At 35.9% G+C, this 17356-nt stretch overlaps 2 protein-coding genes across 2 annotated transcripts; one reads left to right on the forward strand and one right to left on the reverse strand.

The window, feature by feature from the left end:
• The first annotated feature begins 435 nt into the window (after nt 1–435).
• Nucleotides 436–8818, forward strand: psma6a (proteasome 20S subunit alpha 6a). Its single transcript, XM_051722747.1, has 7 exons — nt 436–615; nt 1244–1338; nt 1592–1673; nt 1812–1967; nt 6599–6777; nt 6893–6987; nt 8603–8818. The coding sequence occupies exons 1-7, from the start codon at nt 540–542 to the stop codon at nt 8658–8660; spliced, it is 741 nt and encodes a 246-aa protein (XP_051578707.1). The 5' UTR covers nt 436–539; the 3' UTR covers nt 8661–8818.
• A 2359-nt stretch (nt 8819–11177) lies between these two features.
• Nucleotides 11178–13261, reverse strand: LOC127454792 (NF-kappa-B inhibitor alpha-like). The gene is given in 6 exon segments (XM_051722208.1): nt 11178–11225; nt 11227–11388; nt 11483–11571; nt 11670–11877; nt 11971–12076; nt 12982–13261. Coding segments are annotated over 6 exon segments (804 nt in total). The 5' UTR covers nt 13188–13261; the 3' UTR covers nt 11178–11192.
• Between the last annotated feature and the right edge of the window lie 4095 nt (nt 13262–17356).

Here is a 17356-nt window from a genome sequence, read left to right on the forward strand (position 1 = left end):
CTTTCTTTATAAATGTTCAATAAGATCAAACAATGTATGAATACAATCATAAAGACAAGTACATGTGAAGGAAAAAATAAAACAATAAAATAAATAAAAATTATAAAAAAATAAAAAAAATGTATAAACCATCCAAAATGTATACACAGATAAGATAAAGAAGACAAATAACCGAAAAATTTAAAATAAATATATTTTTAACATATATATGGTTTTAAATTTATAAGTGTCCCTTATTTTAAAACTTCAAAAGTGGCAACCCTACTTGTGACACCCCCCCCCCCCCCTTATAAAATGTAAGTTTATAGTTAAAATGGAAAGTAAAATATTTTTTTGGTTTTCATCCTTCCTGAAATATTACTACTTTAAACCTCTATATAGTAAAATAAAAATTGTCCGGTGAAGTAACATTGTGAGAGCGACACGTAATCTCACCCGGACGTGAATGTTAAAGGCGGCGATATAATTTCCGGTGTTAAACAACACTGTGTTTAGATCTGTTTACAAACTTCTGTGTTAAACATTAAATCTGTCCCAGTATGTCCCGAGGCTCGAGCGCGGGGTTTGATCGACACATTACCATCTTTTCTCCAGAGGGGAGACTCTATCAAGTCGGTGAGTATCGATTAAACAGTTTCTTTGAGAAATCGAAAGAATATGCTCAGTCATTTTGCAGCAGGATCATTCTGTAGTTTCTATTTTCAGTGCACTTATATTTAGGGCACAAAAAACACATTATTTGATTAAAACAACCATAAATGACTTGAGAATGGAATAGGCTATATTAAAATCTATTCACGTTTTAAAATTAGTAAAGTGCTCGAGGTTTACAAGCGCTTTGATATGATAGATTCAGCTTAGTGTTTATAATAATATGCATGAATTCTCTTTCGCTTTCATGTCTAGAATTATGTGTGTGCACACAGGGATTAATGAATTCATTTATACGCACATGTGACTGGTTTTAGATTATCTTTGAAAAATTAAAATCTTTTGCATGCAAACAAAGCCAATCAATCAATCTTTAGCATATTAAATGCATATATGTGTATATGTTGCATATAGACAAAAATATGTTTTTGTACATAGTCTGTATTGCATTCTTTTCAAAATATTGGCTAATAATATGTTTCAATCTTTTTTCTTCAGGAAACTAATGTTGTCAAATTGGTAGGAGAGATATTGATGTGTTTCTGATTAAATTATTCTAAATGATCATGTGTTAATTTTTTATTGTCTACAGAATATGCATTCAAAGCCATTAATCAAGGAGGTCTTACGTCAGTAGCTGTTCGTGGGAAAGACTGTGCAGTTGTTATTACGCAAAGAAAAGTTCCAGTAAGTCTGTTTTAATATGTTTTGCTTTGGTTGAGTTTATATTTAATTTAACTTCGGTTTTAATTCAGCATAATTATATCTCCATCCAGCATATGCAAAAGTTGGAATGTCCTTATCAGTGACTTTAACATCAGCTGTATGAATTATAAATTGGTCTATAATGACTGCTATCAGTACTAATGTACTTTTGTTTTCTCATTTAAGGTATACAGTTTTTTTTCTCTTTTAATCACTTGTTTTTTCCCCCCTTCAGGATAAGCTGCTCGATGCATCCACTGTCACTCATTTATTTAGAATAACAGAAAATATTGGTTGTGTGATGTCTGGGATGACAGGTAAACTCAACTCCACACACAGTTATTCTCCATCTTAAGTTAATGTTTGAATTTACGGTGTTAGCTCTTTTGTTTGGTGAAATGTAAAACAAAGTATTATTTTACACCATATGTGATGTATTATGTTTCTCTCTGAAGCTGACAGCCGATCACAGGTGCAGAGGGCAAGGTATGAGGCAGCAAACTGGAAGTATAAATACGGTTATGAGATCCCAGTGGACATGCTTTGTAAGCGCATTGCTGATATCTCACAGGTGTACACACAGAACGCAGAGATGAGGCCACTGGGCTGCTGTAAGTATAAGGTTTACATATGGTCCCTTCAAGGTGACGCAGTGTATGTTCAGCATGGAATACTAACGTAATGCAAACGACACAGTATACACTGTATACTGTAGAGCCTGACCGATACCAATTTTAGAGAGGGAAAATTCACCGATTTCCGATATGGTGGCTGATATATTTAATTTTTGAGCTGGAATGAAAACAGACCTTTTCTATGTGGATTTTTTACCGATTTTGCTCCGATATGACTATGCAAAAGTACTAAGAAGGCTGATTTCTTAAATATTTTTTATCAAAGAATATTTGACATTATTATTATTATACTTAGTCAACAAATTCTAGAAATGAACACTGAGAAAATAAAGAATAAATAAAAATACAATAAATAGCTTAATAAACATCAGTACTGTTTAGTATCAGTCAAATGCTGACCATTAAAATATAGAATAAATAAAAATAAAATAAATAGCTAAATAAACATCGGTATTGCTGTTTAGTATCAGTCAAATGCTGACTATTTTAATACTGCCGAGTCAAGAGAAAAACAGCGGCTGCCGTATTACACCGTATTCTGCTATACAAGTTCAGGGGAAACTTTCAGTGGTGGAAAACCAGACTTTTAAATATTACATTTTATAAATACAATGACTGGAATTGTTCGGTTGAAGGGGGTACCAAACTGTGAATCATGAACAAAACAGTTTGGTGAATACATGTTTACTTATTAGTTTCCACTCAGCTGACAACTAGTTTCGATCCACTTTTCACACTATTTTGTTATCGACAAAGTGAAAATGCGTAAAAAAATTTTTGCGAAATTTGCCGTCTTCTGCCTGTTTCCATTCAAATGGCCTTTTATCGATAAAAATGGTGTGCGTGATGATGTCAAGACGAGGAATTGCAATCAAAAGGGAGCAATTGCCCTTCTGATAGGACTGTAATATTGGTCCTGATGTTGCGCCTATCGCAGGTTGCCACCGGTTTCGACCCGAAAGCGAATCTTCATGGCCCTGTTCAAGCTGGCAACCTGCACCAAGTAGTGGGGGAAAATTTCGGTCTTAGTATAAGGACCATCCATCGATGAGTATATGCTGTGTGCACAGCTATTAAAGAAAATTTGATGCAGTGTAATATCAGGGTTTACATATGATACATTCTTGACATTCAATAGGCTATTTTGAACAATCGTCTAATCTAAAGCATTGCCATCTCAACTGCATTATGTCCCGTATATTTGTCCCACAACTTTTAACGACCAACTGAACTTGATTATCATCTAAAATAAATTTTAGCATCATAATGCAATTTACATTTTCTGAAGAAGCTCAGCAAATGCGATCCGAGGTAAAGAGGGTTAGATTTAAAATATTTACAAGTTTTAAAAGTTTCAAAAGCTCGTTTTCTGAAAGTGAACTCCGCATTGGACAAATAGTTCTGATAGTTTATAATCTTGAAGTGCAGAAAATGTCATTCAGCTGACTTAATTCATCTACAGAACAGGGTATGGCTAATTTAAGTTTGTGTAAAGAAAAGGCATTTATAGGTCTAAAAAAAAAAATTGGTTTAATTTTTTTAATTTTTTTATTTATTTTTTTTATTTAATGCGTTTTTCGTTTGGTAATTTATTTTATTTAATACAGGGAATTTTGCCAGCATTTTTTCAAAAGTAAGCTAAACAATATTTTAATATAATTGGGCTATATGTTAGTGTTCCAAAAAAGCACACTGAAGCTTTTCTCCTAGTATTGTGTATTTATTTTTAATTTAAAACATCTTTGTGCACAGAAATGATATGTTTTTTTTGTATTGTGGGCTAATTCCGTGACTGCCGTCTATTATTTTGAATGGTGTGTAAAAGCAACTTTAATAAATAAACTACCGCGATTAAATGAATTGCAAACAGTGGTCATTAATTTGTTCTCCGTGCACTTGTCAATGTGCATGTCTTGATACGAGATATTTGTGTTGGCACTCCTGGATGTGTCATGTTTGTAGTGATCGGATCTTTATGCCGTTCAGATCAATCCATAATCACGTACGATAAATTGGCTTTTATGGATGTATACCTTGTCGTCATGATTAACACAGGCTAACGATTGGGGTATTTCTGTCATATGACAATACATTTTTGCGTTAATGCCAATTTTCTCGACAAAAAGTGTTTCCAAACCAGTTTTTCGCGACATTTGATGTATCGACATAGAGTTTATGCGCTAGAGTTAAACGGAAAAATATTATTTCGACACTTGTGAAATGTTAGTGATAATTTGTGTTTCCATCAGCTTTATTTTGATGCGCTAAAACGTTTTTCGCAAAAAATCCTTGGATGGAAATGTAGTTACTGAAAGTAGCTACGTGATTAGCTAGTTAGCTGTAAGCTCGTTGTCACGGAGAGTAAAAGACAGACGTTGTTTATTTTACTTTCCAGCATTGTGTCTCACCAACTGCGTAACAACATAGCATGAAATCAACACTCATCAGACACAATCCACCACCGCACCGTTGTCTGCTGAGCTGCAAAAAGATGCTCTGATGTTTACCTTTCAATCTGCTACATTACTGACTGCACTGACAAGCTATAGCTGGCTAACAGCAAACAGACATGAGTGACATGTTTGTCAGGGACAAGGTTAATTTTATATTAGTTATATTGAAAAGGGAAAATGATGGGGTCATTGTTTATTAAGTTTCCAATATGTATTTCACAAACTAGTTAACTTACCGAGACACCGCTTAACTCCGCCCTGTCTGCAGAGCCACAGTCAGCTCTGTAAACAGTGGAGTCGGAGCGTGTTCTGCTGGACAAATGACATAATGACACCAATTCTAAAGCATTGTTTTCTGCATTATATGTTCTGAAAAAAGTTTTCATATCGGCGCATATCGGTAAAATATACGCCGATACCGATATATACCGAAAGGCTAATATCGGCCAGCCGATATATCGGTCGGGCACTAGTATACTGCATGCAATTTTAAAAAAGTAGTATGTTTAACAGTTTGCTGTGTGCAGTAATAAACTTTTTCACTGTAGTAATCCACAACATTGTCACATGACCTTACTGCATTGCGTGGATACGAATTTTCATTTTCATCATGGAATTAAATATGGTTTTATTTAGCTTTCTGATATTTATCCGCCAGTTATTGACCAAATTAAAACCATCAGTATATCGGTTATAAGCATGAAAACGCCAATTTGATAAACCAATTGTTAATTTATAATTAATTAGTAACACACTTCATACAAATTCTGAATTTAAATGCACAATTCAGAAATAATAATAATAGCTACAATATGAAGAAAGGTTGGCACTCCTAAGACCATGTGATATATAATTTTTATTCTTTCTTGGAAAGAATGTGGAAAAACCGCCATAAATGGACATGTGAAACCATTGTGAAAATGGCACTTACCTATAGGCTACATGATGAGGGAAACCATCTAAAATGCTTTGAAACCAGCAGATTTTGACTATTGAGATATCGATATGATATCCATTAATGCTGCGTGATTGACTGAATTAAGATTGAATTCGTAATATGGCGATGACTGAAGTAGAACTTCAGTCAGCGCTGTGTGAGCAAGCGGCACCCTCTAGCGGTCTGGATGACATTATCCATTCTGTAATACAGAATTAAACCTTTGGTTTAAACTTTCTATTCTTCCATGATGTAGTTGACATTTCCGTGGAGTTGCCCTACATATGCATAGTATGAGTTTTACATTTTCTATCATATACAGTTGTTTTGAACTGTAAAAACAGAAGTGCAAAAACATTTTTCGAAGTACAAAATAACCTTCTTTTTTTATATATATATATCAATCATCACGTTATCATATTTACTTGTTTTTTCTTTTTCTTTTCTATTTACCTTTCATTGTGGCTCTCTTAGAAATTTTGGCCTGTCATGTGTTCAACGGATCCAAACCATATTAAATGGAAAGCATTTATTGTGAAAAACCTTTTGTACCTCTTTGTACATTTTTAAAGCATAATTCCAAAGTAAAACAGTGATCTAATGACAAAATAAGTTGTGGAAAAATATCGGAATCGGCCTACAATATTTTTTTGTAAAATCGGCCCAAAATTTTCATATCGGTGCTTCCCCAGTTTTAGTTATATAGTTTTGCATATGTGTAAGTAAACATGTAAAAAAAAAAAAAAAAAAAATTTTAAACAACATTTTGTGTAAAAATGTTCTAAGTTTTGGCCGTCTAGTCAAATTATGGGTCGTAATTTAGATGTTAAGATTGCTTGATATACCTTTAGATTCATTCATAACTTTCAAAATGGTAGGTCAGGTCGAGTGCACTGCAATGTGGTATATAGTATCCTACACAGTGCACTGGGGTTGTATATACTGCACATTTTTGCAGATGTAGTTGGTCATTTGGGTATATTCAATGTATTCGGAAACTTTCCATACTTTGTACAATAGTCATACTACATACTGCACACTAATAGGAGTAGTATGGTTGTAGTGCCATTCCTAACGTTCCAGCATAGTGTTAAAATAAATGTAAAAAAAATACAAATTTATATTATAAGGAATGTAACTCTTTTATGAATGGCCTGATTTAAATGTATCAGTATAAATACTTAGTCAATATCCTCTATTGTAAAATTCTATGTCAGGTATGATTGTGCTTGGTGTGGATGAGGAGCTAGGCCCACAGGTCTACAAATGCGACCCTGCTGGCTACTACTGTGGCTTCAAGGCCACCGCTGCTGGAGTGAAGCAAACAGAAGCCACAAGCTTCCTGGAGAAAAAGGTGAAGAAGAAATTGGATTGGACCTTTGAACAAACAGTAGAGGTACGATTGACTTCATCTTAATACATCACTGGTGAAATGAATGCCTTTCATTTAAATGCTTCTCTTACTGTTACATCCATTTAACTTATGCATTTAACTATTTCTTCCCTCATAGACTGCAATAAGTTGCATGTCTACGGTTCTAGCTATCGACTTCAAACCTTCAGAGTTGGAGATCGGTGTTGTTACTACAGAGGACCCCAGATTCAGGTGAGTTCATACACTGTAAATAGAACAGGATATAGTGTTTGCATACCACTATGAGCTGAATGACAACCACCAAACCATACTCTACAAATGGAGAAAAATCTCCACTAGGTATTACCTACTAGGTAAAATTAGTACTAGGCAATACAATTTTGTACTTTCGTGCTATAAATGGTTATCTACTTAAGTGTTTCAAACCACAAGGTTATCTAACATTTTGTTGCTCTGTGTTATTAAAGGAATATTCTGGGTTCAATACAAGTAAAGCTCAATTGACAGAATTTGCAACACAGTGTTGATTACCAAACAAATCATTTTGACTCAAAAATGTGTTACAAAAATGTTTTGCAGTTACTGTAAGGCACTTACAATGGAAGTGAATGGAGCCTGGCCATAAACATTAAAAAACGTGCTGTTTTAAAAGTATAGTCACAAGAAGTGAACATTAGATGTTTTAACACGATTTTAGTGTGAAAAAATCAGGGATTTACTAGCGTTACAGCGTTCAGTGGTGCCTGCAGCTGTACGGCCATACACACTGTGCGTACCATGAGCGCTCCGACTGACCTGAGAAATATTTACTCTCAGAATGTTTCATCAATCATGAAATGTGTCTCGTATTTCTGTTGGCTGATTAAAAGAACTAGCAATGCCCAATTTGCGAATTAATAATTCTTTTGAGTCGGTTCTTTTCAGTGAATTGGCCAAACAGACTTGCAAAACGGTCTGAATCGATTCGTGATTCAGTACAATTTGTTCAGAGGGCTCTCTCACTGAATCATTTGAAGCGGTTTCTCGCACAGACAAACATTATCGGGATATTTACGAATACAGCGCTGGCTACAGTGGAAATGTAACAACAGTCAGCTGAAACAAAAGGCTGTCTTTTTGAGAGGTAGCTTTGAGAAACTTCAGCAAGTGCTGTGTCATGTGGACAAGGGACTGTTCAAACTGAACGTGTTTTTGCGCCTGCTCGCGCTGTTTTTCAATCGTTTTCAATATAAGCATTCGCTAGATGGGTGTCTTTTGACAACTGCGTCACGTTTCACTGTGTTTTTAGGATCTCTCGCAGGAGTGCTGCATTTTTAGACGCTATATCAAGTTAAAAAAAACTTCAACTGATAAAAACGCATCTTGAGACATCTGCGTTCTGCTGTATTCGTTGTGGTGTGTTTTGCTTTTTTAGCGCGAAAACGCATCTGTCTGAACGGTTACTGGAAGAAATGCTTTAGCCAATAGTTACATGAATGCTAATCATACTCAAGAATATAAAACAAATGCTTCCCTCAAAGTCACCAGAATTGAATGCTTTGGTGTTGTTTTATGCAACAACAAAAAAAAAAAACATCTCACGGGGGAGCATGCCCCCGGACCCCCCTAGATATAAGGTTTATTAGGCAGATTTCTGTGCGTACCCACAGATTAAATCCTGCAGGCACCGCTGACAGCGTTTACCAGCGTTACTTCGTCATGACAACATAGGTTTTATAGGATTTTATAGGATTTAACTATACACAGATAAGGTTAGTAAGCGATTACACTAAAATCATGTTAACACGTATAATTTGAAACTGTGAATATTCATTTTGTACTTAATGTATGCTGATGTATTTTTCAGAATTTTGTCAGAGTCTGAAATTGACGCCCATCTTGTGGCCCTCACTGAGCGGGATTGAGAATATCTGCATGACTCCGTATCCTGTGACAGAAATGTTTGAGAATTAATACCATATGTCCTAAATATTCAGGTCAACTGATTTTTTTTCTGTTTATTTAGCTTTTTTCTTGCAACAGTACAATAATAAATAAAATAAAAAAATCATGTTTTTGAAAATTGTGCTCGACTGTTGTTTTGATACATTGGGGTCCAAAGGTCTGAAACCACTAGTGAAAATGCAGCCATTTTGCATTTTGTCTAATTTAATATATATTTTATTTAAATTTAAATAGCATCAACATAACAATTTCAGTGAAATGGACTCCACAAGTTTAGTCTTTATATTTTTAAATATTTTTGTCACCATATTGCACTGCAGACTGCCAACTTTTAGGAGGAACTGTTTTGCTGCCTGAAACAATGTCCTGCTTTTTAAAATAGTTCTCATTCAGAGATAATAAATAGTACTTCACTGTAAAGTACTCTGGGTCTGTTTCCTTTACCTATGGTAAACGGTTCGAGTAAACATCCGTCTTGTTTTCTCACGCTCTCTTTAGATGCACATGAAGTTTCCTAAACTCTCACTACGAATTTCCTCTAGACATTATATTTGCATTGATGTAGCGCTATTTGCTTTGCCGTGGCCTTCTTCCTTTTCTGAAAGAAGGCAAACAAGACCTGGTTTTTCCAAACGTCGGCCTTGCCGTAATTTCTCGGATCAGGCTGAATCATATGAAGCTCACGTGAGCCCTGCAGTTAAAGGAGCTGTTAAGGGCCTCTGTATGTCCTAACTCGACTCCGGCACTCCACAGTGCTTTGAAATAGAGCGGAATGACTACATCATTTGCATGGAACTTTTTAAGAGGTGTCTTGGGGACTGCAGATACAGAGCAGTATCTCAAAATTAAAAAGGCGTGCAGTCCGGACTCGCATTCGGAAATGCGCAGGGTTAAGTTGAAGGTGGAGTCCCCTAAAGAATTTTCAGGTTTGTATTCAAATCAAGAAAGCCACACACACTTCTCGACTTTCTTTTACAATAAAACTCCAGACAGCAAAGCAGATTGGGTGGTCACACTTTGTGCCTGTGAATTGAACTGGATGACTAGTAGGTTCACTTGTGAACATGAAAGTTTGAGGACGTTTTTGGAGTTTCAATTCGTACTGTTAGCTTAAAGCAGTGGTTCCCAACATTGTTCCTGGAGGCCCCCAGACACTACACATTTTGAATATCTCCCCAATCAAACACACCTGTTTCAACTCATCTGCTCGAGACTCTATGACCTGAATTGGGTGTGTCAGATAAGGGAGATATACAAAATGTGCAGTGTTGGGGGGGCCTCCAGGAACAGGTCTGGGAACCACTGGCTTAAAGGGAGTTTTCCCCTAAAATGAAAATACTCATACTGTCCCAAACCTATATGACTTTATTTGTTCCGTGGATAATAAAAGATGTAAGAATGTTCTATTCGCTTAGGATAAAATTAAAAAAAAAAAAATGCAATAAAAGTGAATGAGGCTAACTTTCTGATTCTGCCGAACATCATCTGTGTTCCATGGAATAAAGTCATACCTGTTTGGGACATCATGAGGGTGAGTAAATGATGAGTTTCATTTTTGAGTGTACCAACCCTTTAAGTTCGTTTAAAACTCAAACGAAAATGTGCTAAGGAATATTTAAATGTCATCGGTGGGAATACCGTTGGCTAATTTTCTACCATTATCAATTCTTTATAATGCGGTATTGTGAAAAAAGCGTTCCTTAATTTAGGAATCCAGGAAGTTGGGAGACTTTCAGCATTGCCAAATTTTTCTGAATGGCCCTTCCTTCACAGGAAATTCCAGTGTACTCAGCTGAGTACAACTTCTTCAGTTCTCCACTGTGACATAAAAAAGATATTTAACTTCCCCCTTCTTTCTCTTGCACAACACTTCTCATGCGTTTCCAACAAATGACACAAAGTGCAATTGTCAAAGTTTTAATTTAAAGTGTGTAATTCATCTTTCCACAAAACAAAACTTCTAAACATATGTACACATTTACATATTATTATAAAAATAAATCTTTCTGTATACAATATTTGACATCACAGTACAAGAATCACAGCTGTTGATTTCAGTCCATCATAAAGAGCCAACAGTACATTTGTCGGCCTCTCTCCAGTGTTCTTCTAGGGTGGTTTGTTTTTTAAATACACCCACAAATAGCCTTCTTTTCCCGGGCTCCTTCTACATCGGTCTTCTGCTTGCACTCCCGATGAGTTTTGCGCCCCTGCGAGCCTCACTGGGGACACGTTCCCGAACTCTTTGAGTGAGAACATCTTTCTCCGTTCAACAGAACTTTGGAGGTCCTTTGACGTGTTTCTACTACCCCATCATTTTAATATCATCATAAATCTGTGAAATGAGGAAAAAAAGGACAAGGAAATTAGGAAAACAAAATTAAGAGGTCTTATCCCTCAGCGGAAACTGAAGATATGACAAGGAATGCTTACATCATTGTCCAAGTAATCCTCTTCATCACTGTCTTCTGACTCACTATCAGGAAGTTCCCTTAGGTGTGGCGACGTGAGCTCATACAGGACTTTTTGGATCTCTGTGTTTGCCCGGCCATAGGTCAGATGATAAGGAGTGTGACCGCCATACGTCAAGCTGTGAACGTCGGCACCTTTACTGATCAAAACCCGAACTAGCTCTGAATTCTGGAGATCGACTGCTAAGTGCAGAGCGGTTCGCCCGTTACACTGCTCCTGTTTCGAGAAAAAGTAAATGCATCTTTAGACATTGGATTTTCCAGTGTGGCCATTTCAATTGCTTGATCATACATGGTCATCTGATTCTTACCGGTGCGTTGATGTCTGCACCAAGCTGAATAAGGTTTTCCACCAACGACAAGTAGCCTTGGGTGGCGACAACGTGTATGCATTTCTGACCTGTGGATGTACAAATACATTAAAATTAGATCAAATATGTCCTAGTCTCCAAATTAAGGTAATTTATAATAGAACATACTCAGAGAACGCTCTCTTACCGTTATAGTTTGGCGTTTGAAGGATGTTTGGGAGTTGTTGTGGGCAGCCCTGCGTTAGGAGACTGAAGCAGGCCAGAGAGCCCTTTCTGCAAGCGATGTGGAGGGCAGTGTTTCCGTGGTCATCCACCAGTGAAGCATCACAACCGGATTTCACTAACCGTTCCACTATAAGAGGCTGTTCTGTGATGACGGCCAAATGCAGGGCAGTCTGGAACGAGAGGGGAGATGTTTAGTATGGCAATTCAATCATAAAAACGTTCAAATATCCACAACTGAACAATATACTAGGGCTTGTGTTTACCTGTCTCTGGTTGTTTTGAATGTTGAGGAAGGAGTTGCCATAGGATAAGTCAATCATCTTTAATGCAGCATCTTTTGCCTCGTGAATAATGGCGAGATGTAGATACCTTTAAAAACAAAGAGGAAGTATGGTGAGAAAAAGTTGTGGAGTGTTATGCAAGTTACATTTTTTTCAACAACCCTCTTTAGTGTGCAGAGAACTGTTCTTCCTAGTAGAGACATGCGCAACACTCGCGCGTCTGACTGCCTGGCACGCAGCCCGGGACTTTCCAAGTTCGAGCAGAGCTGCTGCAGCCCCGCCCACATTGACGCGGCGCCAGAGAACAGTCCGTACTGATGAAGCGCTTCTGTTTACATAAAGTCCATTATGACTGTACGAGTGCCTGCACATGCGCACTACTGTCTGCTTATAGAACGAGCAGAGCTTTAATTAAGGAGCCGTTATGCTATTGGACTAAAAAAAGCTTCTCGAAACGCGTTTATTTTTTTAAATTATTATTATTATTATTATTTTTTTTTACAGTTTAAGTGCTTTGCAACTTGAGACGGAGTCTAAAAAAACGCAGCGAAAAAAGAAGAAAAAATATAGACAAACGCGGCGCAACATCCGTCTCTCACGTTTACATAAAATAAAAATCTGCGCATTCGGTTAGGTGTGAACTAATGCAATAAACACTCTTAAGTATTTTTGCATTACACTAAGAAAAAGAAGGGAAAATGGGCCAAAAATATATTAATTAATAAAAATGTCATAAATTAATACAAAGTTTTATGCAATCTAAACGTTTTTTTTTTCCGTGTGCTTTAACTGTTCACTTAAAAAGAATTTGCATTCAAATAAGCTCTTTAAAAACCGAATAGGACCTACATACATAAATAAATAATTATCTGCGAAATAAAAGTTGTTTATTTTCCATGCACTAAACATAGCAGTATCTTTCAAAGTCAAATGCAAAGAATCGCCTTTGCACGAGCAAAAATAAGCGTGTTTTTAAAATATTAAAACACTTACGTGTCTCCGTCCTCGGTGCAATATGTCTTCCAGGGCTCGTAGTGAATGTCCTGCTCGTCTGAGCCCACATTCATCCGCCTAAATTCAGACTCCACATCCGCATATTCGTCCTCTTTAAGAGAATCCAAACCGCTGTCTAAACGGTCATCGGTGCTAGAGAGTAGTTTCCCAGACTTGGGTTCACGGCCATTGACATTATAATCCATTTGGTTGGTTTTGCTGTTTCGATGAAGCTCCAAACTGTGAGTTTGTTGCGCTTCTAATGTGTATGAGAGTTTCTGGAGCGTTAAAAGAGGCAAAGAAAAAAAAAAAAAAGAAAGAGGGCGGAGCTTCTCTAAGGGTGGGGAATTTCCACAGAGTGATTGACGCCTGAATTGTGTCTACTAGGAATCATCTGCGCCAGGAGTTTGGGGAATTTTTCTCTACTTCATTAAACACACGACCAGTAAGTAATAGGCCTACTGAAAGCATGACTTTTCCCATTGTAAAATATTCCAGATTCCAGCGAGGGCTGGTTACAATGAAACTAAATCAACTTTGAAGCTGGATAAAATGCATTTACTGCATAGTGTAACTTATTATTATTGAAGTGTATTTTTGGTGATTTTTATACATTCTAGAATTGTTGCTGACAGATTCTAATTCATGCATAATGATGACATTGCAACATTTAAACAGAACTTCATCATTTTGAGTCACTTTGACCCAGAAATATATTTTGAGTTTTATGCACTAAAGTAAAAAGGAAAGCATGTAACAGCTAACATTGAAATGATTAGCCTACATCTCAGCAATGGTTTTGAATAAGAAACATAAGAATTATACTGTTAGAAAGCCAAGATTTTCCTTTCCTCTTTTGTGCATAAAATGTCAATATGACTAAAAATTATCTGCAGGTCATTAATTTAGACATTAATAAATTGTAATATATATATATATATGTATATACACCACACCAATCAGCCACAACATTAAAACCACCTGCCAAATATTGTGTAGGTCCCCCTCGTGCCACCAAAACAGCGCCAACCCGCATCTCAGAATAGCTTATATTCTTCTCACCACAATTGTACAGAGCGGTTATCTGAGTTATCGTAGAATTTGTCAGTTCAAATCAGTCTGTTCCTTCTCTGCTGACCTCTCTCATCAACAAGGCATTTCCATCCACAGAACTGCCGCTCACTGGCATGGTTGGGTGGGTTACTTTTGAAATGTATTCACTACAGATTACAGAATACATGCTGTAAAATGTAATTTGTAACGTATTCCGTTAGATTACTCAAGGTCAGTAACGTATTCAAAATACTTTGGATTACTTCTTCTGCTCTGGTAGATTTTGTCACTTGTTTTGACTATAAAAACTCTGCCAGTACAGTAAGACAAAATACACATGTTAAAAATACATTCTCTGAAAAACCTCAATATCTAATGCAGTGTTGTTTCTAAAACAAGATAAATCAAATTGATCTTGTTTTAAGGATTTTTAGATATTTTTACAGGAAAACAATACAAAAGTTATTATCAAGAATATGATTTTTGCCCTAATATCAAAGGTCTTACTAAAAAAACGAAATGATGATCCAATGTGAATTTTCTTGATAAAAAAATATGACTCGTGCCTGGTAACATGTGCATGTAAAATGGCTAGAAATAGCATTTTAGCTTAGCGTAAAGCTAACAAGTTACACAAAGTTTATTTCTATTTCTTCTGCTCCAAACTTACTTCAAACTTACTTCTCTGTCTGCTCGTATGAATGTAACACATCATAAGAAAGTGTTTCACCACTGTTCAGATGCACTTTGGATCGCATCATTTATATGTATAAATGTTTTCCATCTGAAAGGACTAAATATTAAATGAAACAAATGACAATAAAATGCAAAGTAATCTCTTCAGTAATCAAAATACTTTTTGAATGTAACTGTATTCTAATTACCAATTATTTAAATTGTAACTGTAGTGGAATACAGTTACTTATATTTTGTATTTTAAATATGTAATCCCGTTACATGTATTCCGTTACTCCCCAACCCTGCTCACTCTTATGTTTTTTGTTTTTGGCACCATTCTGATTAAATTCTAGAGACTGTTGTGTGTGAAAATCCCAGGAGATCAGCAGTTACAGAAATACTCAAACCAGCCCATCTGGCAACAACAATCATCCATATGATTATCAAATCAGACAATCATGTGGCTGCAGTGCATAAAATCATGCATATAGATGGGAACTCCTTCAATACTGTTTAAAAAGCATCCCAGGGTGATACCTCAAGAAGTTGGTTGAGAAAATGTCAAGAGTACATGTCTGCAAATTCTAGGCAAAGGGTGACTACTTTGAAGATGCTAAAATATAACACAGTTTTGATTTATTTTGGATTTTGTTTAGTCACAACATAATTCCCATAGTTCCATTTATGTTATTCCATAGTTTTGATGACTTTACTATTATTCTAAAATGTGAAGAAAAAATTATAATAAAGAATGAGTAAGTGTTTCAGAACTTTTGACCGGTAGTGTGTGTGTGTGTGTGTATATATATATATATATATATATACACACACACACACATAATGAATTTGAAAAATTGCATATGATTATAACTAGGGATGCACTGATTACCAGTATACACAGTTACCAATATTTATCGGCCAATTATTGACCAAATTAAATCCATTTGTATATTTGTCATAAGCATGAAAACTGTGTTATGAAAAACTGATGGTTTATTTATAATTATTTATATACATTTGCATTGTATACATTTTAAAATACGTTTGTCTGTGAGTAATAAGAAATACCTACCATAGTAATTGAAATACGAAAAGTAAATTATGTCGATGTGCGTAATTCAAGTGCATAATTTGAATTTCTAATGTTCCATTATAACATAAAATGTGACATTTTACATATAATAATGTAAAATGTGAATTTTATTGTTTACAACTGCAAAAAACAGAAGTGCAAAAAATTTTTAGAAGTGCAATAACCTCTTCCCTTACATCAAGTTATCATTTTTGTATCTTTTATCTTGTATTTATGCTTCATATATTTAAAAACTTTGGCCTGTCATGTGTTCAACAGATCCTATCCATGTTTTACATTTTGTAAATGTTTTAAAGCAAAAGAGCAAAACATTGATCTGATGACATAAGGTAGAGTATGTGGCAAAATATTGGCCAATAGTTTACATTTATGCATTTGGCAGACGCTTTTATCCAAAGCAATTTACAGTGCCCTTATTACAGGGACAGTCCCCTTGGAGCAACTTGGAGTTAAGTGCCTTGCTCAAGGACACAATGGAGCTGGCTGTAGGGTTGAACCATCAACCCTTCTGCTTACCAGTTCAGCGCTTTAGTCCACTACGCCACCACCACTCCATAGTTATTGGTTAAAATCGGTATTGGCCAAACTATTATATATTGGAGCATCCCTTATTATAAATAAATTATAAATAATATAAAAATAGAAATAAATAGAAATAGAATTGTTTATTCTTTTTTAATCAAGAGTAAGCTAATGTAAGGACATGTAAGTAGACTGCAAGATGCCACATTTGAGTGTTTCCTCATTATCTGAAGAATGGGAAACTCCTCTGTGTGTAGATTTTGTTGTGAAAGTTTGCCCACAATGAAGAATACGTTATATTTGCACAAGACGCATGTGTACACTCCAAGATAGCCAGTTGATAAACACAACTGCCATAGAAACAGTAGCTATGCAGGGTAAACCCTGAGGGCAGAGGGTGTTCCACTAAAACGCAACTGTATTTGCAAAGTGCATTGTGTACTTGCACAACAGAAAAACTACCTCCCATGGGGAAATGCTTTTACTAATGTAAAGTTATATCAAGGTGACCTATAAACAGGCTCAATAACTTGCTGAGGTGTTTTGTTTCTGATACAATGAAATGAATTCAAGTTTTTTTAGCACAGAGAAGCTGAATAATGGATAATATAGGAAAAGGTACAAAGTGACCTAAAATGTATAAAAGAGTGCAATGCTATGAGGAAGCCTGAACTCATTTAATCTGATAAAATACTGGAAAGTCTATAAAATGTTCCTTTCCGGTGTCATGTGACCAATGTGGATAGGATGTCCTGTCCAACTCCTGGCACACAGTTCTTGATGCAGCATGACAAAAGTTCTCATCAGCATGTTTATGGCTGGGAATCTTTGGTAGGAGAATAGTTGGGTGACCAGTTCCTCTTTTCCAAAGACAAAGTTGTAGTGACTCAAACATACACTAGCATTAACAGACACTTCCTTAAGTGAGTTCACAGATCATGGACAATACCATCCATCACATTTAAACATGATTATTGACTCATCATTTACCATATACAGTGAGGTCAGAAAGTCGGAGAATACAAAATC

The sequence above is a fragment of the Myxocyprinus asiaticus genome, chromosome 17, assembly GCF_019703515.2.
Source record: "Myxocyprinus asiaticus isolate MX2 ecotype Aquarium Trade chromosome 17, UBuf_Myxa_2, whole genome shotgun sequence".
NCBI lineage: Eukaryota > Metazoa > Chordata > Actinopteri > Cypriniformes > Catostomidae > Myxocyprinus > Myxocyprinus asiaticus.

Excerpts from the sequence above, each read along its gene's own strand:
- psma6a (XM_051722747.1), top strand. The coding sequence starts at position 540 with ATGTCCCGAGGCTCGAGCGCGGGGTTTGATCGACACATTACCATCTTT. Across the intron at positions 6,778-6,892 it reads CCTTTGAACAAACAGTAGAG|ACTGCAATAAGTTGCATGTC; the intron begins GTACGATTGACT and ends CTTCCCTCATAG. Across the intron at positions 6,988-8,602 it reads ACAGAGGACCCCAGATTCAG|AATTTTGTCAGAGTCTGAAA; the intron begins GTGAGTTCATAC and ends TGTATTTTTCAG.